At 51.1% G+C, this 25,569-nt stretch overlaps 2 protein-coding genes across 3 annotated transcripts; both read right to left on the bottom strand.

Moving 5' to 3' along the window:
• Window positions 1-2,142: 2,142 nt before the first annotated feature.
• Lat (linker for activation of T cells) lies at window positions 2,143-7,513 on the bottom strand. Of its 2 annotated transcripts, XM_057778466.1 has the most exons (11): window positions 6,783-7,510; window positions 6,582-6,609; window positions 6,443-6,477; window positions 6,159-6,234; window positions 5,969-6,015; window positions 5,858-5,887; window positions 5,712-5,775; window positions 5,546-5,640; window positions 2,871-2,933; window positions 2,709-2,771; window positions 2,143-2,610 (listed from the first exon to the last, which is right to left on the bottom strand). In XM_057778466.1, exons 1-11 carry the CDS (start codon window positions 6,883-6,885, stop codon window positions 2,525-2,527), a joined length of 690 nt encoding a protein of 229 aa, XP_057634449.1. In that variant the 5' UTR covers window positions 6,886-7,510; the 3' UTR covers window positions 2,143-2,524. The 2 variants fall into 2 exon arrangements, with proteins under 2 accessions (XP_057634449.1, XP_057634450.1); XM_057778467.1 differs by lacking the exon at window positions 5,858-5,887 and having other exon boundaries at window positions 6,783-7,513.
• Window positions 7,514-7,645: 132 nt separating this feature from the next.
• Spns1 (SPNS lysolipid transporter 1, lysophospholipid) lies at window positions 7,646-15,459 on the bottom strand. Its single transcript, XM_057778465.1, has 12 exons — window positions 14,873-15,459; window positions 14,708-14,773; window positions 12,775-12,911; window positions 11,627-11,778; window positions 11,470-11,536; window positions 10,353-10,498; window positions 9,963-10,118; window positions 9,469-9,658; window positions 9,110-9,175; window positions 8,785-8,883; window positions 8,326-8,497; window positions 7,646-7,998 (listed from the first exon to the last, which is right to left on the bottom strand). The coding sequence occupies exons 1-12, from the start codon at window positions 15,111-15,113 to the stop codon at window positions 7,904-7,906; spliced, it is 1,587 nt and encodes a 528-aa protein (XP_057634448.1). The 5' UTR covers window positions 15,114-15,459; the 3' UTR covers window positions 7,646-7,903.
• Between the last annotated feature and the right edge of the window lie 10,110 nt (window positions 15,460-25,569).

Genomic DNA, 25,569 nt, shown 5'->3' with positions numbered 1-25,569 from the left:
TCCTGAGCAAAAAATCCACATCTGGCCTCAAGGGGCGGGTTTCAGTCAAATGCAGGTGCATTCACAATAATGGAGAGAGCTGCTCTCAAGGCTGTGTGTATAAGGTGCATATGAAACATAAGAATTCCATGTTTAATAATAATAAAGTCCAAGCAGAGGCAAATGGCTTTCTATTGGGTCCCTCTGTTTGGCTGCAACACCGCCTTGCACAGCTGGCGCCTGTACATCGAGTTGGTAAAGGTCCTACTCAGGGAACCCACTAGGCACAAGGGCCCGCCTGTCTTCAGTTTACCACTGGTTGCTAGATTGTTCGACAAGGCTATTCCGCCAATTTGCCTTCATTAGTAACTGCTGTTGGGGCCTCTGCTTATTCCTCCTGCCCCTGCCACCCAAAGAAAAGAATCTAAGCCCATTAACTTATGCCAAGGGTTCCCAGACTCTCCCTTTTCAATCTGTTGCAGCTGGACAATCTGAAGGGCTCCCCTGTCTCCAGTTGTTGGCACTTTGCAAAGTCACCAGAATACAGAGGCTACCAAGAAGCAGCGTAGTGACTCTGGAGGCCCAGATCTGATCGTAGACTGATCTTTCTGGCTGTGCATCTTTGAGCAAGTTACCTCACTTCTCTGGGCTTGTTCCCTTATCTACAAAATGCAGACACTAGCCATAACCATCAACAGGGAAGTCACAGTGATTATGGGATACAAGGGGTACCAGGAACTCAGATTACTTCAGCAGCCACAGAGAACCACTAACTCTGTATTCATCAGAGTGACATTGGTTCTACAACTGACACCCCGAGCCAGTTGCTGGCACACTGTGATTTACCGGCCCACATGAACCAGAGGTTGTAGAGGTCATTTTGCTCATATGTGATAAGATGCAGGTAATATCTAAATCACCCCTCTCCTATCCAGGGTTTCATTCATAGGCAGGCCTTGCCAGTGGGGTCTCCAGAACTACATTCTTCTGACCCAGTAACAGCTGGGATCAAAAGGTCTCCTGAAAATTCCCAGGCCTATCCCACTTCCGCGGGCCACAGGCCCTACCTATCGGAACCATCATCATGCAAGGCAGGAGAGGACCAGCTCACGCCCCAGGGTAGAGGGCTGGGTTGCCACCTCTAAACACACACAGAATGGAACTGGGAAAGAGTGGGTCCTGAAGGAGACCCGGATAAAACGCAGGCGATGGAGCCAGGCCATTCCCACTTCCAGACCCAGCAAGCTGGCGCTGCAGTGACATCTGCAGGTGTTGTCACACAGGGCACTGAAGCTTGCTGGCTGCACCTGAGCTTCGGCTGCCTTAGCCACTTTGGTGGGGGGTGAGCTATGTCCCACTATGTGTCTGTGCCAGGCTGGCTTCAAGCTCCTGGGCTTCAGAAATCCTCCCACTCCACCCAGGAGCAGCTGAGACGACCTGTATACGCCACTGTGTCTGACTTGTTCAGACCACTTCAGTGACTTCCCTGAGAACCACGCAAAAGACAAGAACCGAGGCGCCTGCGGGGCCATCAAGGCCAGCCCTGTGCTTTGCAAGTAGAAGGAACGAGAGTCACCGAGGAAGGGTCTTGCTGCTGACACACACTCCCCGCCCAGAGGTGCCCTGTACCCCTTCTCTGCCACTGTCACAATGAACAGTTGCACACCCATGAACTACCTGTGGGGAGATACATTCTGAACCCCAGAAGGGCCAGGCTGGGTCAGAGGCCTCACTCAGAAAATGGCTAAGTTCAAGTCACTGTCTGCTGTCACAGTATTTAACCAAGACTGTGGAGAGGGGCCCCTGTGGAGGACGGAGACCCACAGACAGACAGACAGAGTTATCCATACACTCTGACACAGACTTATACACACACACACACACACACACACACACACACACACACCTAGACCCATAGGTCATGTATGTCCACCTTCACAAACATCCCACAAAGAAAAGGGCAGCCCTCAACTCAACACCACCTTACCCAGCCTTCCAGGACCCCAAAACCAACAGAGCTGCTGACATCTGTACACATCTGTACTCCCAGCACCAGGAAGGCAGAGGCAGGATGATCACCCACATGTTCAAGGCCAGCCTGATCTATACAGCAAGACCCTGCCCCAAATAAAAACAAAAAACCAAAAGGAAGACTTCGGACCATAGGGGCCTTTATTCCATGACAGAGCCAGGCAGGAACAAGATTCATTTTCAGGCTTCATCAAAGGTGTAGAATACTGGGGACATAGACTGGACCCCAAAGTAACAATAAGTTAGGAGAGATTCTCAGGTTGTTGACAAGGCAGAGGTCAAATGGGATTCCCTTAGAGCCACTCCCAGCTGCCCAGTTCCACCCTCCCAGCAAGGCTAGTTCCAGGACAGATGGCTGCAGCTGGAACACAACAGGGCAGGGGAGACAGCAAGGGCAGAGTCACCGAGTCATGAAACCACTCAGGTATCCAGAGCCAGATGTGCCTAACAGCTGGAGGTGGCCAGGAAGCGATCCTGGCCAGAAGGCCCGCTCACCAGGCTCTCAGTGAAGTTCCTACAGGTTCTCATAATCCGGAGCTTCCTCTCCTTCCACTCCTTCCTCTTCTCTTTCGTCTTCCACCTCCTGGGAGGTCACAGTGGCTGGGAGGGAAAGGCAGAGGGAGACTGGTGTTCAGCCTGCAGGCTACCTGCTCAAGGCAGCTCTCCAAACTTCTGCCCCCTTCCACCTCGGTACACACCCTGCTCAGCACCGCTCACAGGCTGTAGCTCCTGGGACACATTGACATATTCCCGGCTCCCATCTGTGGAGGACAGATCAAGAGGGACAGTCACGGGAAGGGCAGGCCACGGGAAGGGTGGGGAGAGGCTATAGAACATATATGGGGTACAGAGCCACCTACCCAGAGACGCTGCTGCACTGTCCTCACTCTCAAGAACATTCACGTAGTCTTCACCCGACTCCACTGCAGGACAGCCATTGCAGTACAGTGACTAGAAGACCCTCAGCCAGGCACTGCTTCCCAGAAGCCCCCCTGGTCTCCAGACACAACCTTCCCCCTGAGGCAGTCCCACAGAATATTCAGGAAAAGCAAGGGGAGCAGCCTGGGCAAGGGTCAAGAAGATGGACAGAGATCGGCTGAACCAGGGCCACCGGGAAACGAAACAGTACACCACAGTACGGCTGGGAGCAGGGATCAAAGGCGCTCAGAGGACAGACATCTTGGTGGCATGTGAAGGAGGTGGCATACTTGGCCCAGATGGTATCCCGTCTTCATCAGACCTGTCTGGCTGCTCAATATTACCAGCCATTGCCCACACCACATCTTCCCAGGCCCACACATATCACTCGCTCTGTTACATTGCTTTTTTGGTTTCACAGTTGCCTGGTTTCTGTATGAGCAAGGAGACAAGCGGGGCTTTGGAGCCAAATATCAGGGTTCAAATCCCAGCTCCAGCACCAGCCAGCTATGTAACCTCAGATAAGTTACCTCAACATTCTATACCTCAGTTTTCTGTCTGTAGAATAAAGTTCATAACAGGACCTGCCGCAGGGACTACTGTGAGAATGTTGAAACAGTAAATTGTAAAATCAAGCCTGCCATACGCTATGCGCTACTAAGTATCTATTCATAAACCTGCTGAACATGGCGACAAAGGCTTGTGGTCCCGGAAGGCTGAGGCAGGTGGTAACTTGAGCTCTGGGTTTAAAGACAGAACTGGATGGGCATCATTATAGCAAGACTATGTCAATCAATCAATCAATCAATCAATCAGTCAACAGAAATGAATGAAGGAACCCTAGCATAGTACTGAAGAGAAGGGCAGGAGGGGACGAGTAGTCAGCAGAACACCCAGGCACTGTGAGGTTTAATGAGTTACATGTACTACAAGGGAAGAAAGCAGGTCCTCGGTCACCAGCAGCTCCTTTAGTATCTTCGTGTGTGTGTGTGCTAGGCAGATGCATGCACCCACGAACACGCAGAGGCTTTATCCACTCCACCTCAGATCCTTGAGATACGGCCCCTAGCAATGATTCTTTTATCATTACAATTTTGCTGAGTTGATTTACTAATCCCTAACATAATCCAGCAGACATACCCAGAAAATAAGAGAGGTGGATGGATGGATGCATGGATACATGGATGGATAGATGGATAATCACTTAAACATTCTCAGGGTACAAGAGAGAAATCACAAATTAGAAATCTATATTACAAATGGAACCAGAGGCCAGGTGGAACATGCCTATAATCCCAGCACATAGAAGGCAGAGACAATTGGATCGCTGACTTAAAGGCCAGACTAGTCTACAAAAGCGAGTTCCCGGAGAGCTGGAACTACACAGTGAGATTCTGCCTCAGACAAACAGAAAAACCACGCAGGGCCAAGGTATAGACACAATAGTCTAAGGTAAATGTAGAAGGTTGGGTGTTCCTGAATTAAAACTCCAAAATTCAGAATATTCCAAAATTCCAAACCTTTTAAATACTGGTAGGATGCCACAAATGGAAATTTCTACACCATGAAACTTTGGTTTCATGCAAAAGGTTAACTAAAATTTTCATAAACTACCTCCAAGGCTAAGCATGGTGGCACACACCTTTAATCTCAGCACCCAGGAGACAGAGACAGGCAGATCTCTGTGAGTCTGAGGCTAGCCTGGTCTGCATATCGAGTTCCAGAACAACTGAGGCTATACAGTGAACCCTGTCTCAAAAAAGCAAAACAAAACAAAATTCTACCTTCAAAAAAATATACACATACATACATACACACATATATAGTGTGTATATAAATATATATGGTGTATATAAAGCACAAATGAATTAATTCCATGTTTAACCTTGAGTTCCATACCCAACAGAATTCATTATATGGGTATAAATATTCTCAAATCTGCATCTAAGAGTTTCAGGTAAGGGATACTCACACCACAGAAAGAGAAGAGACTGAAAAACTGAAAATCACCAAACCCTAAAGAACGTCCCTGAAAGGAGAGCGGGAAGGAAAGAGAACAAGGCAGAAAAATGCAGCCCAAGAGGAACAAAGACCACATGGTAAGCAGAAGAAAGCTTCAGAGAAGAGAGAGTGTGAGTGAGAGAGACAGACAGACAGCAAAATTCTTACAGATATATTAGATGATATTGCTTCCATGGAACAAGAACAGGGTACTATATAAAAAGAACACTCAGAAGCCCAAAAAGAGCTTTCAAGTAAGAGAAGTGAATTTTTTTTCTTTTCTTTTGTTGGTGATGTGCTGCTGTTCTGGTTTTTGAGACAGGGTCTCATTATGTCGTCCAGGCTAGCCTCAAACAACCCTCCTACCCAGACTCTTGATGCTAGGATTACAGGCGTGTGCACTCACATCCAACCAAGAAATAAAATCAGGACATTCAGACAACAGACAAAAATGATAAGATAAAGAGGGTGAAAAGCCAGGCAATCAGAAGTGAAGAGCAGGAAGCCCAGCACTGAAGGAGGAAATGGAAGGGCAGCGATCATCGCAGAAATGAGAGGGAAGAGAGGAGCAGCAGCAGCACATGGCGGAAGGAGGCGGACAGAAACCCCGACTCACTGGAGAAGGCGCTGTCCCGGAGGCCAGGGTTGCTGGGCACAGGAGCAGAGGAGACGACGGGAATGGTGGCAGGGGTGCTGTCAGGAAGCACCTCTCTGGAAGGAAGGAATGAGGAGGTAAGAAAGGGGACCCAGCTTCCACTCCCACCCTCCGCCTCTCCACTCACAGGTAGCCCTCATTGGGATAGTCATCCTCGTCCTCCTCGTCGTCCTCATTCTCAGAGGTTGGCTCTGTGAGGAACGAGAAGTCAACATGACCTGGGACAGACCCAGCCTCCCCCACCCCGCCCAGTGCCCCAGACCCTAGACCCACCCTGGTTCTCGTAGCTCGCCACACTGTTGACTTGAAAGAGAGGGAGAGGAAGATGGAGTCAGTGCAGGCTGCACGCCCTCTCCCCAGCCCTCTAGCCCTGTACTCCCTTACCATCATTTGAATCCTGCTGGCAACTCCCAAAGGGCTGTGGGGATCTCCTGGAAGTCAAAGGTCAGGGAAAAGGTCTAGATAGGACTCTGAGGGTAAGAGGCATTACAACAGGGAAAAAGTCACCCCACCCCCCACCCTAGAAGGTGAGGAGGCACAGTGGATCAGAGGGAGGGAGCTGAGGGGTACTCACAGGTCTGGCTGCATCAGGGGTGGGAAGGAAGCAACAAAAGGACACGAAGTGTCAGTTGTTGAGGGGCTGGTTATTTCTGAGGACATAGAACCAAGCTTGAGGGGACTCCAGACATTCCCCCCACCCACCCATGTCAAGGCCTAGAAGGACAGATACCCTAAACAGGCATGGGGGCTCCCACTTTCCCCCAACCCAACCCAGATAACAGCCCTGCAGACAGCTTAGGGACAAAGAAAGGCACACTCCCGAGAACCCTCAAGGAAGGCCAAGGACACAGAACTTACGAGTTGGTTTGATGAAGATACTGCTTGGGTACAACCTGGCAGGAAAAACGCAGCCTGAGTAGAGGGCCAAGTGGGCCCCAGCCCCGAGCCCTTCATCAGAACAAAGGGAAGACACAGGGCAACGGGACTGAACACTCACCTCTCTGTGGACACACTGTCATAGGAAGCTGGAGGAGAGAGGGCCAACGAGGCAGGATCAGGGTACGCTGGGAACAAAGATGTTCAGTCCCATCCCGCCCGCCAAGCAGGACTGAGGTACGAATGATCAGAGGGAGCCAGGGGCTGGGGAGAGGATCCCATGGGGTAACCAGCGTCCAATACCCCACGCTCCCCCACTTACCTGGCAGCTCACGGCAGCGCACACATAGGGCAGCCAGGAGCGTGACTAAGAAGGGCAGCAACAGGAGGCCCAGCCCCATGGGGCTCAGGGTGTCTGCTTCCATCTGCAGAGCACCTGGCCCAGGCCCCGCTGCACCGCAGCCCCTCCAGGCAGAGTGGCAGCAGGGGTGTGGGACTGAGTGAGCCCCAGCCTGGGATCCAGTGGCAGGTAGCTGTGTGCTTCTTTGGGGGTCAATGACCCCCGCTTCCTTCCGTGCTGGACTGAGTGGAGATCAGTGTTGGGAGACGCTGGTCCCAGAGCCTGAGCTGGGGCCTGTGCCCCAGCTACCAGCCGCCCGATCCCTATGCCCAGCTGTACCAGCCCCTTTCTTGTTCCCCGCCTGCTTCTCCTCCTCACCACCCGCGTGCGACAGGAAGCTGTGGTGAAGGCAGGAAATCATCAGGCTCCTCAGCCGGCTGCGCCTGCCCCCTGCCCACTCACCCCCACCCAGTTGTGGGAAGGGGGAGGAGGCAGAGGGACTAAGTGAAGGAAGGGGTCCGAGGCTGCAGGACGAGGCAGCCCCTCCGCTAGGAAGGGAGACATGTGCCAGCCAGGCGGGCTGTGGCCTCCCCATCCCTGGAGGGGAGACTCTGCAAGGGCAGCACTGCCCCCACCTTGCAGGCTTGCCTCTGGGAGATCAACTTCCAGGGGACCACAGTGAGTCACAGTCACACCGAACCAACTCACTCAGAAGAGAGCGGTCCTCCTTCTAGATCGCCCAGCCCCGAAGACAGGGACTCACCCACAGGGTGACCCGACTGCCCCTGGTAAGTCCTGAGGCTACAGACATTCCCTGAAACCAATGGCACCCACAGAGAGACAAGCAGCCAGTCATAGTCTGCTTACAAATTTTATTCCATTACAAATAGCACCAAACTCCTTGGGTTGCCCTAATAGACAGGACACCCCCCCCCTATTTCTGGACCCCCTTCTCTTCCCTGGGCTGCCCACGTAGTGTCTGGGAGCTGGGACATATCCCAAGGCTTCCTCCTCGGACCTGGATCTGTTGAGGGCTTCTGCCTGGGCACCTCCTGGGGTGGGCCCAGGGCCTGTGCACCTGTGGCTGGATGGGCAACAGCTCCTCAGATGAGAACGCTGGACACAGGGACACGGGTAGAACGGCCTCGCTGAGGGACCACAATCCGGTCATCTGAAGGCCCTGTCTCCTGCAACAGACCTGAGGGAAAGGGTCAGAGCCAAGGCCAATCAGATAAGAGCCAGCAAGGGGACAGGTGACAAATGGGCTGAGGGGCAAAGATGAGACAGCAGTGAGAGCCCTCGGAAACCTGATACACTCTTAGACTCAAAACTGAGTGGGTGGTACTGAGAAGCTGGTACCCTTGACCCTGGCAGGTGGCTGGTGGCTTGGGCCTGGGCTGATGGGACAGTCTGAGTGGTGGGAGAGCTATGAACTAAGAGATGTGGGGTGCAGACATGTGAGTCAACGGATGGACAGACTGACGGGCAGTACCGTGAGCATGGGCTGACCGTGGCCCCCACTGACCCTGCACGTGGAGTTGAGCCCGCCGGCGGTCATCCTCAATGAACATGGCAGTGCCCAGGAAAGCCGCGCCACCCAGTGCCCCAACGAAAGCACAGAGCATGAGTGAAAACTGCAGGGCCCGGAACTCGGACAAGAACGAAGCGGGCCAGCTCCGTCGGAGGCGGTCAGAAATCTGTCGGGACGAAAAGAGTCAGAGACCCAGGGATGGGAAGCCCTGAACACCAAAAAAATGAAAACTGGAACCCAGCCACAGCGGGAGACCCACAGCCCCAACGGTAAAACCTTTACACAGCTTCCTCCCATCTACCAGAGGCACCAAGGGGGAAAGTGCCACAGGTGACTGTCGCCCAACTAGACCAGACTACCCCATCCACCTAGGCTCCTGTCACCAGCCACCTGCCAGGGTAGGGAGGGCCAGATCCCCAACAGCATCCCATCCCGGTCAAGGATGGTACTCACCAGACCAATGAGGTAAGGACTCCCAGCATCACCTAGCAAATGGGATAGCACGATCTGGAAGGCCTCGGCAGTGGAGCGTCGAGTGGGGATCACCACATACTGGGGAGAGGGGAACTCAGTGAGGGTCCCAGAAAAACCAAGGACAAAGCCCACTGTAAGCCCAAGGCAAATTTGTCACTGAGGTCAAGGACAGACAGACGTGGGACAAGGCAGGCCCAGAGGCCCCTCTGTGGCTGGACTCTGCAGCACACATGCAGCTGAGATTTGAGGGGAAAGGCCAGAATTCAGAACAAGTGCCCCCTTCAGCCTCTGCCCAGTTACTCACCAGTAGGATGTCAGCCACGATGGCCCAGTTCATGGACAGCAGGGTCTCCCCAATAAAGATAAAAATCTGGAGGGCAGAAGTGGGAGCGAGTCACATGGCCAGGCTTACTTATCCGCAGGTGCTAGCCTCCTTACCACCACCACCTTACACCTGAGGAAAGGGCAAGGTCACATGGCCTTGCCAGCCCAGCCGCACCCAGCGGGGAAGGCCCAGGGTTGGGATTTGGAAGAAGGCATTTCAGCCTGCTCTGAACTGCTCTGCTGGCGGTCATCCTCAACGGACACGGTGGTGCCCAGGAAGATACTGCCCCTCCTGCCCCCGTGCAAAGATACCCGCTAGACCCCTGGTATCCGACTCACGTAGGTGGCCACGATGCTGCCTCGGGCACAGGCCAAGGACAGGAAGAGGAAAGGCGCAGAGCCCAGGAGGCCAGCCGCACAGACCAGTGGGTCGGCCCGAGGGTTGAAGCGGCGAAGACGGCGGCTGATCTCCACACCCAGGCCCACACCCAGAACTCCAGTCAGGCACGTGATGAGTCCAAAGATGAGACTAGGGGTAAGCCCGAAGATGAGACTCCCTCCCTGGCATACTCTGCTGTAGGGGCATGGGAGCTACTCCCTCTCCTGCAAGGCCCTGACCCAGCGAGGGCAGTCCACCCCAACTGCCCTCAAACCCAAACCAATCCCACACAGAACCCCGGGGCCGTTGTTACCTCATCTCACGGGTTCTCGGAACTAGAAACCGAGACTCCCAAGAGTGGAGTCAGGACTCAAACTCTAGCGGCCTGAGTCCAAATCCCTGATATCCCCCCCCCACGCACACGCAGTCCCCCCACTCAGCCCCTCCCACGCACCTGTCAGAGGACGAGCATGAGTCTCCAGGGAGACAGGGCAGGGTCTCTCCCAGAACAACACGGGAGCGCAGCAGGAACGCTGGGGCCCAGAGAGCCAGGGAGCCCGTGACGAAGGCCACGGCAGTGAAGCCAAGGGAGGACAGGACGAAACTAGGACTGGGGACATTGGGAGGAGTCAGACCCACAGGGGCGCCCTCTCCTCCTCCCTGGCTTATTCTGCTGTCAGAAGCTGGATGTGACCTATGTGTGTAACTCAGACAAGTGCCTCAAGACAGCAATGCCTGTGTCCCTGGCCCTAAATATGGCCTCCTGGCAGGACGCAAAACCTGGCCTGCTTAAAACTTCAGCCCCCGTGGAGGCCTCAGATGTGGAAGAAAGGGGTCAACTCACTTTCGTGCCAGCGCCTTCAGATCTGCCCACCATGAGGTGGGGCTCAGGGGTGGTGAACCCGAGTGCCGCTCCACAGCTCCTCTTGGGGGCTCCTGTACTACCAGGAACAGCAGCAGAACAGCCACCACCCCCAGACCTGGTGTCACCTGGGGAAAGAACAAGCTTTGGGACACACGGCAGGGGTATGCTGAGCCAATGGGGCCGTGAGGAGCGAGGAGGACAGACAGAAGGGCTGGTTTAGAAAAGTTGGGACTGAGACTTGGGAAGGTTTGCATCTGGGGACATCCTATTTTTACAGGCCTAGATTTACTTTTTTTTTTTTTTTTTTTGGTCACAGCACCCTGATTTTGTTTTAGGGGCCCCCATCTTACTCCACATGGTTCAAACTGATCTAAGGCCTAACCAAAAGGGCTGTTGATCTCCTGCCTTCCCTGACTGGTTACATAATGGACACATGACCCAGGCTCATCCAATCAGAGACCATCTCATGACTATTGTTCAAGGATCTGAGGTACCCAAGTTGCTCAGTTAAAAGACAATCACTCGGGTTTTGTTTGTTTGTTTTTCGAGACAGGGTCTCTCTGTAGCTTTGGAGCCTGTCCTGGAACTAGCTCTTGTAGACCAGGCTGGCCTCGAACTCACAGAGACTTGCCTGCTTCTGCCTCCCGAGTGCTGGTAAATAAGGTTAACGTGGGGAAAAGGAAAGAGCGAATCCAGTGGTGGCGTGGGCGTCCTGGGTCAGCTTCGCTTTCCACCAGGAAAGCTCATACTGCAGCTGATTTCTGCAGCTTTACACCTGCGAGCGAGGCTTTGGCTCCCTACTGAGAACCAGACTTGTTGCCGGCTCTGCACAGTGAGCACGGCCACGAAAAGGAAATATATGGGGCCAGCAAGCTGGCTTAGTGAGTAAAGGGTCTTGCGGCCAAGCCGGACCACCTGAATTTAATCTCCAGGACCTTCGGCTGAAGGAGAAAACTGATTTCCAAAGTTGACTTGACTCCTACAGGCATGCATACACACATACTTTTTAAAAGTGTGTTTAAAAAGGGAACAATGACGATCAGAAAGGGAGGTCAGCAAGAATGTGGCTGACTCCCCAAACTATAACCAGACTCACCCGCAAAGCCCAGTGCCAGTCCCCGGCCACATCCTTCACTTTGGAGCCTGCAATGTAACCTAGACCACTGTGAGAAGGCAAAGGGGAAAGAGGGTACAAGCTGTCAGTCAAACGCCCCACCAAGCCCCGCCCCGCACCAAGCTCACGGCCTACGCACCTGCCCACGGGAATAGCGAAGTAGAAGACGCTGAGCATCCGACTCCGCTGGTCTGCCACGAAGAGGTCGGCGATCAGAGTGGGCGCAATGGTGGAGTAACTGGCCTCCCCGACCCCCACCAGGCCCCGGGTCAGGAGGAGCAGCCAGAAACGCTGGGAAAGGAGACATGGGGGAGGTGGCATCCCACCCTGGAGCCAGCCTCCCAGGAGACATCTCCAGCTAGTGCTGGAGAGGCAGCAGGGACGGCGAGAGGTCTGGGTTTAGAATCACACAGACCTGGCTGGAATCTTGGCTCCACTTACTAGCTGTGACTTTGAGAAAATAACTTAACCTCTCTGAGCCTCAGTTTCCTCATCTGCAAAAGGGGAACAACAACAGTTTGTTCACATCGATACTGTGAGGGCTTCACACTCGTTAGGTGCAAAATCAGTCTTGGGTTTCTACTGTTCCCTCCCACCTATGATCCCCTCGTGGGGAATAATGATCCTAACTGGGGGCTGTCTGCTTACCAAAGGCACCTGGTGCCAAGGCCAGGGCGCGTAGTTACCTGAGGGCACTAGGGCCTGGGGCTGAGGACAGCAGATGGGAAGATTTCAAAGACAGAAAAGCATCTGCCAGGGAACTGGGAGGGAACCCCGTGGCATCATGTGTGTTCAGAGTTTTTGGAAGGAAGAAGTGGGTCACTGTGTCAGAGTCTCCTCAGAGATCCGGCAAGGACGGGGCCAGGAGAGCCACATGAAGCAACCAAAACGGCTGTTGTCGACAGAGCCAACAGAGCGGCAGGGACAACCCTTGAGGGTGGGTGAACTGGGGAAGTGACAGCCACCCCCGGCTGCTCTCTCACCCACATTAGCTCCAGGCTTAAGAGGAAGCCCAATACCAGGAAGGGAGAGGACAATGCACAGAGATCAGCGGTGAAGTGTTTAGGTGTGCGGTGGGAGAGTTAGGGACGAGCAAAATGGTGAGTGGAAGAAAGTTCTAGAAGAAAAGCGAACAGGATAGGATGGGCAGGTTAACCCAGGTAAGGGAAGAGTGTACAGTGGCACAGATCACGGAAACTCTAGAGGTTCCCCCACACTCAGTCCAAAATGACTCCAGAGAGCAACAGCAATATTGATGGGGAGTGGGGAGCAAGTTCAGTGCCTCACCTCTCTGGGGATGAAGGATGACCCCAGCGTCACCAGGGACCAGAAGGCAATGCCCCCGCACATGAGGTACTTCCGATTGTACCTGTCACCCAGGTAGCCGAACACGGGTGCTAACACCATATAACTGGAGATGAACACTGGGGGGAGAGCAGAGAGTCATGGCCCAGTCCTGGTCCCTTACTGCCCGCCCCATCCCAGTTAGGGAGCAGGGTGGAGGAATGTCTAACGAGAGTCCCCGGGCCACCTTCACAACTTCCCATAGAGAATGGAGCATCCAGCAGATATGTCCCACCCTTCTACCCAGCCTGAAACAAAATCCACGTTCCACACCGCATTCACGGTGTCCTATCTAATCCAGTCTCTGCACCTTCATGACAACTGCCAAGATCGATATCACATTAGGGTTCGGCACTCAGTGTCCCCTCTGCCGGGACCATTTTCATTTCTGTCCTGAGCGTCACAAAACTCAACTGCTTCAAATTCCAACCCAGAGGCGTACCAGACTATCATACATCCCGACCCAGACACATACCAGACTATCATACATCCCGACCCAGACACATACCAGACTATCATACATCCCGACCCAGACACATACCAGACTATCATACATCCCGACCCAGACACATACCAGACTATCATACATCCCGACCCAGACACATACCAGACTATCATACATCCCGACCCAGACACATACCAGACTATCATGCATCCCGACCCAGACACATACCAGACTATCATACATCCCGACCCAGACACATACCAGACTATCATACATCCCGACCCAGACACATACCAGACTATCATACATCCCGACCCAGACACATACCAGACTATCATACATCCCGACCCCATTTTCCTTTCTTTTTTTTCCCTCGGGGCGGGGGAAGCTCACTATATACACAGGCTGCAGTGAGCTCACAGGGGTTCTCAGGCCTTTGCAGAGTTCCCAAGTGCAGGGATTAAAGGCGTGCACCACCACACCTGCTCTAGGCTTTCTTTCACACACATCCATCTGAAATTATCATGTTTTAATCAATCCCCTCAGGCACAGGAGGACATCAGCTCCTGTAGGGGCCACGACTGGGAGTCTCTCATTCAATTCACAACTTAGCACAAAGCAGGTGTTCAAGTCACCTGTGCTGAACGAAAAGAGGGCAAATGAAGCCAGCTAGGGAGATCTGCTTCTCCTCTAACTCAACACCACCTTGACCTAAGACCTCATTCTCACTTCCCCACACTACTAAGTACCCCCAGTTCCTCATCGGCCTGGAGCAGGGAAACAAACACTTTAATTCCCGTTCACCTATCCACTCATGTGACCCTGGGCAAACCCTAATTCTTATCACCCTCCGAGTTTGCTCATGAAAACACAGGTAACTCCATCGACTCCCTGTGCAAAGCAGGGAGAACGCTACTCCTCAGCCGATGGAAGGGTAAGAAGGCAGGAATGCCTTGCCAAAGTCCTATTAGGGCTACTACCACTTCTAAGGTGCACCACTAGGCCCTGGCACATAGTAGGTTCTCAGAAAGAAAGGAAGGAAGGAAGGAAGGAAGGAAGGAAGGAAGGAAGGAAGGAAGGAAGGAAGGAAGGAAATGAAGACTTTCTGCACAGCAAGAACTCTTGCTATTATTTACTGGTGCCTACTATGTACCATGCATGGCATTTCTTAGTCCTCGCAGCCATCCAAAGAATTAGCGCATTTTATTACTGGCTTGGGGCTTAGAGAAGGTGAGCGTGTTGCCTCCCATCACACAGTAAGTAGCTGGCTGGCTCCCCCGGTCCCAGCTCAACTAGACAGTCCTAGAGCAGTCAAGGTCATTGCCTCCAAGAGCTCTGGCCAATAAGCCCTAACTAGGCAAACCTGCAAGTACATAAGCCCAGCTGAGGCAGCAAAAGGTGAGTGGTTGTGTGAGCAAGACCCTCACTCACCAGTCTGGATGAGGCCAGAACTGCTATCTCCGATGCTGAAGAACTGTTCGATGTCTGGAAGAACGCCTGGAAAGAAAAAAATCTCAGGATGAGCACGGAGAGGAGACCCCATCCTGGAGAACTGTTCCCATGCCCATGTCCCTTCTTCCGAACGCCAGTGCATACCAGCCACGGTGAAGCGGTCCATGTAGTTCAGGAGGTTGATGTAACACAGCACAGCCACTATGAGGGTCGAATGGCCCTGAGACAAACCAGTGATACGCTGCAGGCCCTCGCGGTCCGGGACCTCGGGCTCCCCGGACTTAGGATTCCCCATGGGCCCTGGCATTCCCGGGTGGCCAGGCGCTGGCCCGTCATCTGGGTCATCAGCTTGGCTGAGGAACGGCGCCGTGTCGGACCCTGCCATGGTTCCAGGAGAATGCAACCGCCCACGCTCCGGTCCCACCTCCAAAGGAAGGAGGTTGGCGAAAGGACGGCGAGGAGGGTAGTCCACAGCCGGCTAGGAGCGTACTCCGATGCACAGAGCAAAACTATGGAAAGCCCGGGGCTTCGTCATTCCCTCTGGTCCCGATAGAGGAGAGGATGCGTGAGACGCAGGTGACGCTGGGGACAGGAATGAGAAGACCAGGACTCAGTCGCCCTTCCCACGCTGATGCTCTCCTCACCCCGGGAAGGAGCGAGCCACACTTGCTGTAGCTCAGTCCCGGAGCTGCACCACGGCCGCCGCCATGTTACCCCAGAGCAGGTCATGTGACACCGGAGCCCGACCGGAGAAAGTCACCCGGTGCAAGGATTGAGCACGTGATGCGCCACCGACTACGGAAGCCTCCAAGGCTTCTTGAGCTCCTGCACACAGCCAAGAACCATAGCAACCTGACGCTTGTTCCCACTTTCACCCAGAAGTCTCTAGGAGGCATCGCAAGTTGACAAAGCCTTAGATGGAATGCCCATTTATCCTGTTTCTTGTCATCACACAAGATAGATCACAAGGGTTTGGAAATATTACATCTCTATAGATGCTAGTGAGAAGAAGTTCGTGCTTTCTTCTTCGGTGACTGGCTGATGTCTTCATTGCTCAGTAATTGTTGGATGAATATGAGCAGCTGCCCACTTTTATTTCCCAACCATGAACTTTTACTGTGGACACTTAGATTCCTACAGAGTCGGACGTGATGGTGCATGCCTTTAAGTCCCAGAAGGCAAAGAAGTCTTTGCAGCTTCAGGGCCAGCCTGGTCTACATGGCCAGTTCCAGCACAGCCAAGGCTACAGAATGAGAACCCCTGCCTCAAACAGAAGATTCCTGTAGACTAGAAGGAAGAGGACACACCAGCTATGGCCACTAAGAGTTTTCCTCCAGCAACCAAGACTGGAGTCCTCGCGCCCTCCGGTGTCTCTCCTGTAGGACAGGCAGGGGCTTGGAACTAAAGAACTGCAGCACCCAACACCAGAAGCCAAGCGGTGAAAGCAAACGCCTTTAATTTCAGCACTTGGGAGGCAGAAGCAGGTGGGTCTCTGAATTCGAGGCCAGCCTGGTCTACAGAGAAGGTTCCTTTACAGCCAGGGCTAAACAGAGAAACCCCCATCACGAAAAAACAAACAAACAAACAAACAAAAGACATCTCCACCGGGTGTAGTGGCTCAAACCTTTCATCTCAATGCCCAAGGCACAGGCTTTCCCCACCCCACCCCCTTGTTTTTAGTTTTTTTATTTTCTTCCAAAGTTTCTCTATGTCCAGACTGTCCTGGAACTCACTTTTTAGACCAGGCTGGCCTCAAACTCACAGAGATCCACCTGCCTCTGCCTCCAGATTGCTGGCATTAAAGGTGTGTTCCACCACCACCAGAATGTTTGTTTTTCTTACTCTGCATATATTCTGAATAAAAATTGGGCTATAATCCTATAGTAAACCCACTTTGTGATCCCACTTCCAGAACTGGGATGTAGTTCAGTTGGTAGCATATTTGCCTAGCACAGGGGAGACCTGGGTTCAATTCTCCAGTATCTCATAAGCCTGGCCAGTGGCAGGATCCAGGGGAGGAGGATTGGAAGTTCAAAATGGTCATTGATACATAGCTATAGTAAATTCAAGGTGAGCTTTGGGTACATAAGACCCGGTCTCAAAAAAATTAAAAGTAGCTGGGCAGTAGTGGCGCACATCTTTAATCCCAGTACTCGGGAGGCAGAGGCAGGCGGATCTCTGTGAGTTTGAGGTCAGCCTGGTCTACAAGAGCTAGTTCCATGACAGGCTCCAAAGCCACAGAGAAACCCTGTCTCGAAAAAAAAATAAATAAAAGTAATTAACAACAAAGAAGTTTGAGGGTTTGAGGACTAGACAATATTGAGAGTCATAAACCAGCCTGGACTAGATGATAATGGTGGTGATGGTTATGATAAAGAAGAGAGAGCAATAAGGCTCAAAATATGTGAGGGTCAGAAAGATGGCTCAGAAGAGAAAATACTTGCTACCAAGACTGACAACCTGCGTTCCATCCCTATGACCCAAGTGGAAGAAGAGAATGGACTGCCACAAGCTGTCATACATGTGCCATGGCATGCACACAAAATAAAAATGTAATAAATAAAAAATTTACAATGCTGTTAAATAAGAAGCTGGACATAAGAGGCTGCATACTGTCTTCCTCAATTTATATGAAAATCTGGTGATGCCTATTGTCCCCCATGCTCCGGAGCCTGAGGCCGTGGATCGCTTGAACCCAGGAATCTGAAGCCATCTGGGCTATTAATGAGTCTCTGTCTCAATAAACCGATATTAAAGTCACATTTACATCTGAGAAAAGTTGACGCTCGGCCTGAGGTACATGGAAGAGGATTGATTAGGAGGGAAGCTGCGGCCTATGTTACTACACTACAGACAGGACATGGGATGAAGAGGGACAGCAGGGCACTGATCTGAGAACTGAGGCAATGAAGTTAGAAACTAATTAGAAGCTAGCCTGGGCTACAATCAAAACCCCATTGTCAGGCGGTGGTGGCACATGCCTTTAAACCCACAGGAGAGCACCTGCCCAGCCTGAGTAAGGGCCTGGTTTCCATCCTCCGTACAAAAAGGAGCAGGGCTGACACATTATTTCCAGCTCACTCACTGAGATGGTGGCAGTGGGGTTCCCTGAGCAAACTTTTGGGAGGAAACAACTGCATGTAAGATCATGAACGGCGGGCTAGACGTTTGTTGAAAAGAACAAGACAGTGTTTGCCAAGCACTTACAGACTGATGGGAAAGCACGAAACAGACCACCAAATAGAAGTAGAGGAAGCTACAGTCTGGCGTCACGCTAAGGTGGGACGTAAACGTGATGTGGCCTTGGGTGGGTGGTGGTGGAGACGCCTCTCACACTCCAGGAGGTTGAGGCAGGCAAATCTCTGTGAGTTCAAGGCCAGCCTGGTCTACAGAGCAGACGCCAGAACTGTTACACAGAGAAACCTTGTCTTGAAAAACCACACACATACACACACACACACACACACACACAATGAGGTGGCCAGCTCTTCAGGCACTCTAAAAAGAACAGACATCTGAGTTAGAAAGGACAGCAGGAGTCGGGGAGATCGGAGATTGTAAAATTCTAAAGGTGCATAAGATAAGACAAAATAACCAGCGTGGCGGTACCTACGATCCCAGCCCCGGGAGGCTGAGGCAGAAAGATCTTGAGTTAGAATCTTGAGTTAGAAGGCAGACTGGGTTACATAGAAAAACCCCGTCAAGAGAACTGTGGGGTCTTCTAATTTCTGGTATTTAAGGACTGGGTATGAAGGAAGATGGTACAGAAGGAAAAAACAAAGTGCCGTGAGCATTTCACTGCCTGTGGGATCATTCCCGCGGGGCCACACCTGCTCTGGCTGCACAGAGCCACTAGCACCTAGCCCGGATCTGTCTTCTGGTCAGCAGATACCTTTTGTTTTTGTGCCCTATGTAAATCTTGTCTGACAGTTTCCCAAAGGTGCAAAGCCTATGCAAAACTTGGATAGAAAACTGCGGTATTTTCTTATGGAGAATTTACACTTGGCTTTGTCTCTTTGGAAGCTTCCTCGGGATGTTTTAAGGATGTGGAAATCAATTTGCTAAAGTATAAATTGGAAAACAATAAAAGAAGCCCTGGGTGAAGGGAAAACAGTTCAATCCTTAGAGAAGGACCCACCCTGCAGCCGAGAAAGGCTAAATTCATTCTTTTTTTTTTCCGATTAATTATGCATGCACACGTCACACACAAGCACACACAGCACATTATAGACCCGGGACTCGAACCGGCTAAATTCATTCTTTTTTTTTGTTTTGTTTTGTTTTTGTTTTTCGAGACAGGGTTTCTTTGTGGTTTTGGAGCCTGTCCTGGAACTAGCTCTTGTAGACCAGGCTGGTCTCGAACTCACAGAGATCTGCCTGCCTCTGCCTCCCGAGTGCTGGGATTAAAGGCGTGCACCACCACCGCCCGGCCGCTAAATTCATTCTTAAGGTGCCTCTGAGTCTTCTTTCCATGGACCCGCATGAACACCCACGCCGCAACAATCCCCTGAGTTCTCATCAGAGTCAGGCATCCCAGGCTTGTCTCTCAGAGTTTCTGGTCCAGACCACAAGCTCCAGTGCAAGCTCCTGCTCTCCTCCCTCCCCATTTTATTTCTTGAGTATGAATGTTCTGCCTGCATGCATGTGTGTGCCTGATGCCCTCAGAAGTCTGAAGAGGGCATCGAATCCTTGGAACTGGAGTTAACTGGTGGTTGTTAAGCCACCATGTGGGTGCCAGGAATTGAACCTGAGTCCTCTGCAAGAGCTACAAGTGTCCTTAACCACTGAGTAATCTCTTGAACTCCCCGCCTACTTCCTTTTTTTGAGACGAGGATCTCATTAGGTCACTATGACTGGCCTGGAACTTGACAGAACAGGATGACCTTGAACTCACAGAGATCCTCCTGCCTCCAATTAAAAGTGTGTGCCACCCATCTGGCCTTCCATCTAAAAAAAAAAAAAAAAGTGATTTCTTTTTATATGTGTGTGTGTGTGCCTGTGTAAGTATATGCCCCATGTGTACAAGGGCCTGGAGAGCCAGAAAAGAGCATTGGATTCCCCAGGGTTGAGTTTCAGGCAGTTGTGAGCTGCCTGACGTGGGCTCTGAGCTCTGATCCTCTGCAGGAGCAGCAAGGGTTCTTCCTCACTGAGCCATCTCTCCAGCATTTTACCAGGATCCCAGGACACTTGGATTACACTCTCCAGTGTGCCAATCTCAAGAATTCCGAGTCTCAGGTCAGGGCCCTTGGTATCTAGCTCCACAGTGGGTGCCTGTGAGGACTGTGGCAGGTTAGTCTCCTTAGCTTTGGTTTCTGTGGAAAACTTGCGCCTCACACGGTGGCTCTGAGGAACGAGATGATGGAAAGTGCCACACTTGGCCTGTGACATTGAGGAGAGTCTGAAAGGCAGAGGGAATGGGAGGACCCCAGTTCCCGGTCCAGCTTTTTGTTTTGTTTTTGAGACAGGGTTTCAGTTTACTGACCTTGAACTCACTCTAGCCCAGGCCGGCCTGGAGCTTCCCAACACCCTGCCTCAGACTACTGAGTGACTGGGGTTATAGATCTATGCCACCAGACCCGTGGACCAAGTAGGTACATATTCATACCCATTTCATTTCTGCAACTAGACATTTGTGGAAACCAGCCCATTGTCCTAAGAGATCCACTATGATGCTGCTTGCAATAGCTGCATCTTGGGATGTTGTGTTCGAAAGCAGTTCCATCTTGGGCTCTACTAGTGACAGAAATCCTTAAGTAAGTGATTTCAACAGGACAGTTATCTCAGTGCTCTCAGACTCCTCATGGCAAGGAGACCAACACACAGACTGCCCTGTCTCACTGTGTGCCCACTGAGTTCCAGTTCTGAAAGTCTGTGTTCACAGAACACTCTGCCTCCTGTTGGCAGGAAATAAGCGAGCAGAGGAGTGGGCACTGCCTCTACCAATGTCCCTGCAAGGGCAGCCCTCCCCACTCCATCCCAGGAGGCTGAATTACACCTAGCTAGAGTCCTAATACATGGTATGGGTGCTGTGTCAATAGTCACACCATGGTTTTCGGGGAGTAGTGATGAAAACGAACCTATGTGAGCTCTGGCATAAATTTTTTCTTTCTTTTTTTTTTTTTTTAAGATTTATTTAGCCGGGCGTTGGTGGCGCACGCCTTTAATCCCAGCACTTGGGAGGCAGAGGCAGGCGGATCTCTGTGAGTTCAAGACCAGCCTGGTCTACAGAGCTAGTTCCAGGACAGGCTCTAAAACCACAGAGAAACCCTGTCTCGAAAAACCAAAAAAAAAAAAAGATTGCATGCCAGAAGAGGACGCCAGATCTCGTTACAGGTGGTTGTGAGTCACCATGTGGTTACTGGGAATTGAACTCAGGACCTCTGGAAGAGCAGCTAGTGCTCTTAACCTCCGAGCCATCTCTCCAGTCCTGCTATTTTGACTTTCTTACTGAACCAATTATCTGTAATTAAAAGGTTTTATTTTGGTATTACAAGAGCTTCCATTCAAAACCATTATCTTCAAAGCTAAACCTGCGAGATATGTAATGTAAAGCCCTAGTCTTATAGAAGCTGCTAACTTATTGTCGACGGTTAGGGAGCACAGTAGTTGGTCATTCCTAAAAATGATGAAGTTCTTTCTTTGCAGTCATGCCAAGTGCTGATAGAATTAATTAAAGGTATAAGCCTTACTTAGTCCCCCATATGTTTCCAAAGCTGTCTAAAACAAGCAACTAGAAACAAAGTTTGTCTACTCAGATATACCTAATAGATAGATAGTTCTCACATGCTAAGAGATCTGCAGAAAATGGCACTTAAAATGCTTAATTGAAAAGCTTTTTGTGATAGAGGACATGCCTGATTCTGGAAGCACTCTATTTCCTCCAAAGAAGATGGATAGGCACAGGAGAACCTCCACCCAGACCTTGCTTCAAATGTGGCAACACCAGCCACTGAGCAAAAACCGCCTTTTGCCTCAATTGCTGCAAAGCCTCTCCAGACTGTGGTCAAAACAGGACACTGGGAAATCAATTGTCTCCAGTTACCTAGACAAGGTAGGCTGGTCCTCCCACAAGTCCCTAGTCCACAGGAAATCTGTCTGATCTTTGGGGGCCTGGCAGACCTTGGCGAACAGTGATGTCCTGAGACTTCTGCCCTCAACGACTATGGTAGTGTGGTGTAGTGTGGGGGAGGCAGCAAGTAAGTGTCTGTCATTTTCATCACTAACTCAGGTAAAATGTATCCTCCTCGGAACTCTGGCGCTGTTTGAGGACTAGGCTCGACAGCTTTGTCAGTTACACAGCAACAACCAGGGCTTCCGCTGCCTTCTCAGTCCACAGGCCTCGCTCTCCAGAGCTAATACTAAGTCTAGACACAATTTGCCTCAGTACCAGACTCAGAAAAGAGATAAACTCACAAAACAGATGTCAGGGTAGCTCTTTGCTATTCCTGTTTAAAGGGACTTACTCTGCAGTGACTCCCCTCAGTAATCAGCCACCTGTATCTCCTGGTGAGTTAGAAGGTGCTTTAAGGTTGGTTTCGGTGAAGAGAGGAAAGCTTAACTGGTGATCAGGAGAACGTGATTTGAGATGTGTAAAAGGATGAACCATGTTCCAGGTTCCTCTCTCTTGCTATGTTACTGTGCATAACTTAAGTAGTAACTGGCAGGACTCTGACAGGCAAAGCTCTCACTCCCCAGTGGACTCTATCTCTATACAATCACAGCACAAGCTCACAAGCTCAGCATCTTAAAGTCCCTTTGGTTGTTTTCTTTTTTTTTTTTTTTTTTGGTTTTTCGAGACAGGGTTTCTCTGTGGTTTTGGAGCCTGTCCTGGAACTAGCTCTTGTAGACCAGGCTGGTCTCGAACTCACAGAGATCCGCCTGCCTCTGCCTCCCGAGTGCTGGGATTAAAGGCGTGCGCCACCACCGCCCAGCTCCTTTGGTTGTTTTCTAACCAGACTTAAAAGGTGCTTTTCATTGTGCTAAAAATATCTGTCACGGCTGGGCGATGGTGGCGCACACCTTTAATTCCAGCACTCGGGAGGCAGAGGCAGGCGGATCTCTGTGAGTTCGAGACCAGCCTGGTCTACAGAGCTAGTTCCAGGACAGGCTCCAAAGCCACAGAGAAACCCTGTCTCGAAAAAAACCAATATATATATATATATATAATCTGTCACGGTTTTCTGGATAGAAAAAAAAAGTGTTAATGCTTTTACCCAGAATCATTTCTGCTGTGACTATACTGCCATTTCTACAACATAAATTTCAGTATAGGTTATAACCAGTGGGGATGCTAATATGTCTAAAAACTCACCTTTGCCCAAACTCAAAGAATGCTTTCAAGCTACAGGGAGTCGACTTGGTCAGACGCACTCCAGATAAGTACCCGGCAAGCAACAGACTAAGTCTCCCCACCTTTCCCTGGTCTTGGGACTCCCCTCCCTCAATTATCAGGATCTAAGAAAATAATTTTTTCCCCTACACTTAAACTTTATCCTCTGCTCTGTCAGCCTCTCGCCAGGTCCACGAGGCACCAGATGGCCCCACAGAGCCTGGACAGTGAAGTGAAACAGCCAGCTATTCCTGGATTTGGCCAGCACCCCAACTTTCTTAGGTCCCCCAAAATGCAACACCCCAGGTCAGCAGGAAGCAGTTTCGAGATTCGGAGCCCTCATTCCGTCTCACCTGCTACCTCTTTCCAATGCCTTACCTTTTTGTAACAAACAAAAGGGAGGAATGTAAGCGGTCAGGCAGCTGCACTGGCCTGCCCTTGGGAACCTGGCAGGATACACACACGAGCTTGCCAGTACTCAGGCAGTACTCCAGCCTGGTCAGGGTTCCTAACTACTTGATCTCTGTGCACATGTGCTACGCGCCTCACCCCTTAAGAGACAAGCTCTGCCCGCCTCCTCTTTCTCTGCCTCTGTCTCTCTTCCTCTTCTTCCCCCACTTGTTTCCAAAGGCTGGTCTCCTCCCTCTCTCCTCTTCCCCATTCCCTTCCCCCAATAAAATACCCTCCACGTGAGTCCTGTCGGTCCTATCGCATGATAGTGTCGTCCCCCTCCCCCGCTCCCGCCATTTTTAAATTATAACAGAATTTGGCCTCAATACCCCTTAGATAATCAATCCAAAAAGCTGCCTAACAGCAGCCTAGATCCCAATATTATTTGAGACCTTTACAATACTGATCAATCAGAAATGGAAAGGGATTTCCCACTTCCCATTTCTCTTCTCTCCTCTTAGCTGTTTGGTTTTGTCTGGTCTCCCACAAACACACTGTGTAAATGTCCTGTTCCTTAAGTAACCATTGATCAATCTGTAACTTTGTTGCAAAGTGGGAGCCCAGAGTCAGACCTAGCAAGGGGGGAGAGCAAAGGAGCAGGCCAGCTGCAGAGCCCATCCCAAATGGTGCATTTCTCAGCTCCCTCCTGTTCCCATCTTCAAGAAGTCTCTCTCTTCTCAGCTTCCTGGATTCAGTCGCACAGGGATTCAGGTGTCTTTTAGGTATGAATGGCATTAAACTGTTGTTTTATGCTGTCCCACTTCAATTAAAAGCTGGCTCTGGGGTTGGGGTATGCCCCTCACTTCTAGACCCAAGCATGCTTCTTTAAGTTTCCTCCAAAATCTGCCTATATAAGACAAGTCACCTGACTGGGTGACAGAGAAAGCAGAACAAAATAAAGGGGCAGACCATTCCCAGTGGGCACTATTGCTTCTCATCTCATACTCTGTGGCTTTAACTCTAGAACTTTTGCGAAGGTATAAATCTTATCTCAAGATTTGTAAGCGTATTGGGTATTTTTTTTATTTTTAAAGATTTATTTATTATGTGTACAGCATTTCTTCCATGTGTGCCCGCATGCCAGAAGGGGCACCAGGTCTCATTCTAGATGGCTGTGAGCCACCATGTGGTTGCTGGGAATTGAACTCAGGACCTCTGGGAGAGAAGTCAGTGCTCTCTCCAGCCCTGGATATTATTTTTCAAAAAACCTATAAAATAAGTAACACCAGGATTGATAGTTAAAAATCTATACATAAGGAATCTTTTTTTTTTCTCCGTGTAGCTTTGGTGTCCGTCCTGGAACTAGCTCTTGTAGACCAGACTGGCTTTTTTTGTTTTGTTTTGTTTGTTTTTCGAGACAGGGTTTCTCTGTGGCTTTGGAGCCTGTCCTGGAACTAGCTCTGTAGACCAGGCTGGTCTCGAACTCACAGAGATCCACCTGCCTCTGCCTCCCGAGTGCTAGGATTAAAGGCGTGCGCCACCATCGCCCGGCTCCAGACTGGCTTTGAACTCACAGAGATGCATCTGCTTCTGCTGGGATTAAAGGCATGAGCCACCACCACGCTGGCTTTACATAAGCAATCTTAAAGGAAAACAGGTGGCTTGCTGTCATCTCAGCTATCGCCCCAACCCCCTAACAGGGATGGAGGCAACGACATGGCTGACAGTCATCTTTGCTAGGGTTGGGAAGGATGTATTTTGCCATGTGACTTCACTCTCATCTTGATTAAAAATGACCACATGACATAAGTCAACCAAGGAAAAACAACTCCGGGGAAGCCCAGACCAGGTGATCCCTGCACTGTTTCCTGCACACTGAGATCCCTGCACTGTTTCCTGCACACTGATGAGCCTCCCTTATTGGCCTCTACCCAGGCCCTCCTCTCCCCCTCTGGCCTCTTTAGTCTTCCTTTGTCCCTCCTCAGTGATAGCTGCCCATATCAACCTCCCAAGCACCCACTTTCAGCCCACTGGACCCCCTTTTCTATCCAGCCACAGTTCTCCCCGTGCGAGAGGTTGCCAGAGTGAATGGCTTGGTCAGGGTTCACATCCCCTTCTCGTT

Source organism: Chionomys nivalis, chromosome 8 (assembly GCF_950005125.1).
Source record: "Chionomys nivalis chromosome 8, mChiNiv1.1, whole genome shotgun sequence".
Taxonomy (NCBI): domain Eukaryota; kingdom Metazoa; phylum Chordata; class Mammalia; order Rodentia; family Cricetidae; genus Chionomys; species Chionomys nivalis.
Note: the sequence above shows the minus strand (reverse complement) of the source record. Positions and strands in the feature narration are given on the sequence as shown.

Excerpts from the sequence above, each read along its gene's own strand:
- Lat (XM_057778466.1), bottom strand. The coding sequence starts at position 6,885 with ATGGAAGCAGACACCCTGAGCCCCATGGGGCTGGGCCTCCTGTTGCTG. Across the intron at positions 6,610-6,782 it reads GCGCTGCCGTGAGCTGCCAG|CTTCCTATGACAGTGTGTCC; the intron begins GTAAGTGGGGGA and ends TCTCTCCTCCAG. Across the intron at positions 5,776-5,857 it reads GGCGAGCTACGAGAACCAGG|AGCCAACCTCTGAGAATGAG; the intron begins GTGGGTCTAGGG and ends CGTTCCTCACAG.
- Spns1 (XM_057778465.1), bottom strand. The coding sequence starts at position 15,113 with ATGGCAGGGTCCGACACGGCGCCGTTCCTCAGCCAAGCTGATGACCCA. Across the intron at positions 11,779-12,774 it reads CATCCTTCATCCCCAGAGAG|CGTTTCTGGCTGCTCCTCCT; the intron begins GTGAGGCACTGA and ends CTCCTTTCCCAG. Across the intron at positions 8,498-8,784 it reads GTCCTTACCTCATTGGTCTG|ATTTCTGACCGCCTCCGACG; the intron begins GTGAGTACCATC and ends TCGTCCCGACAG.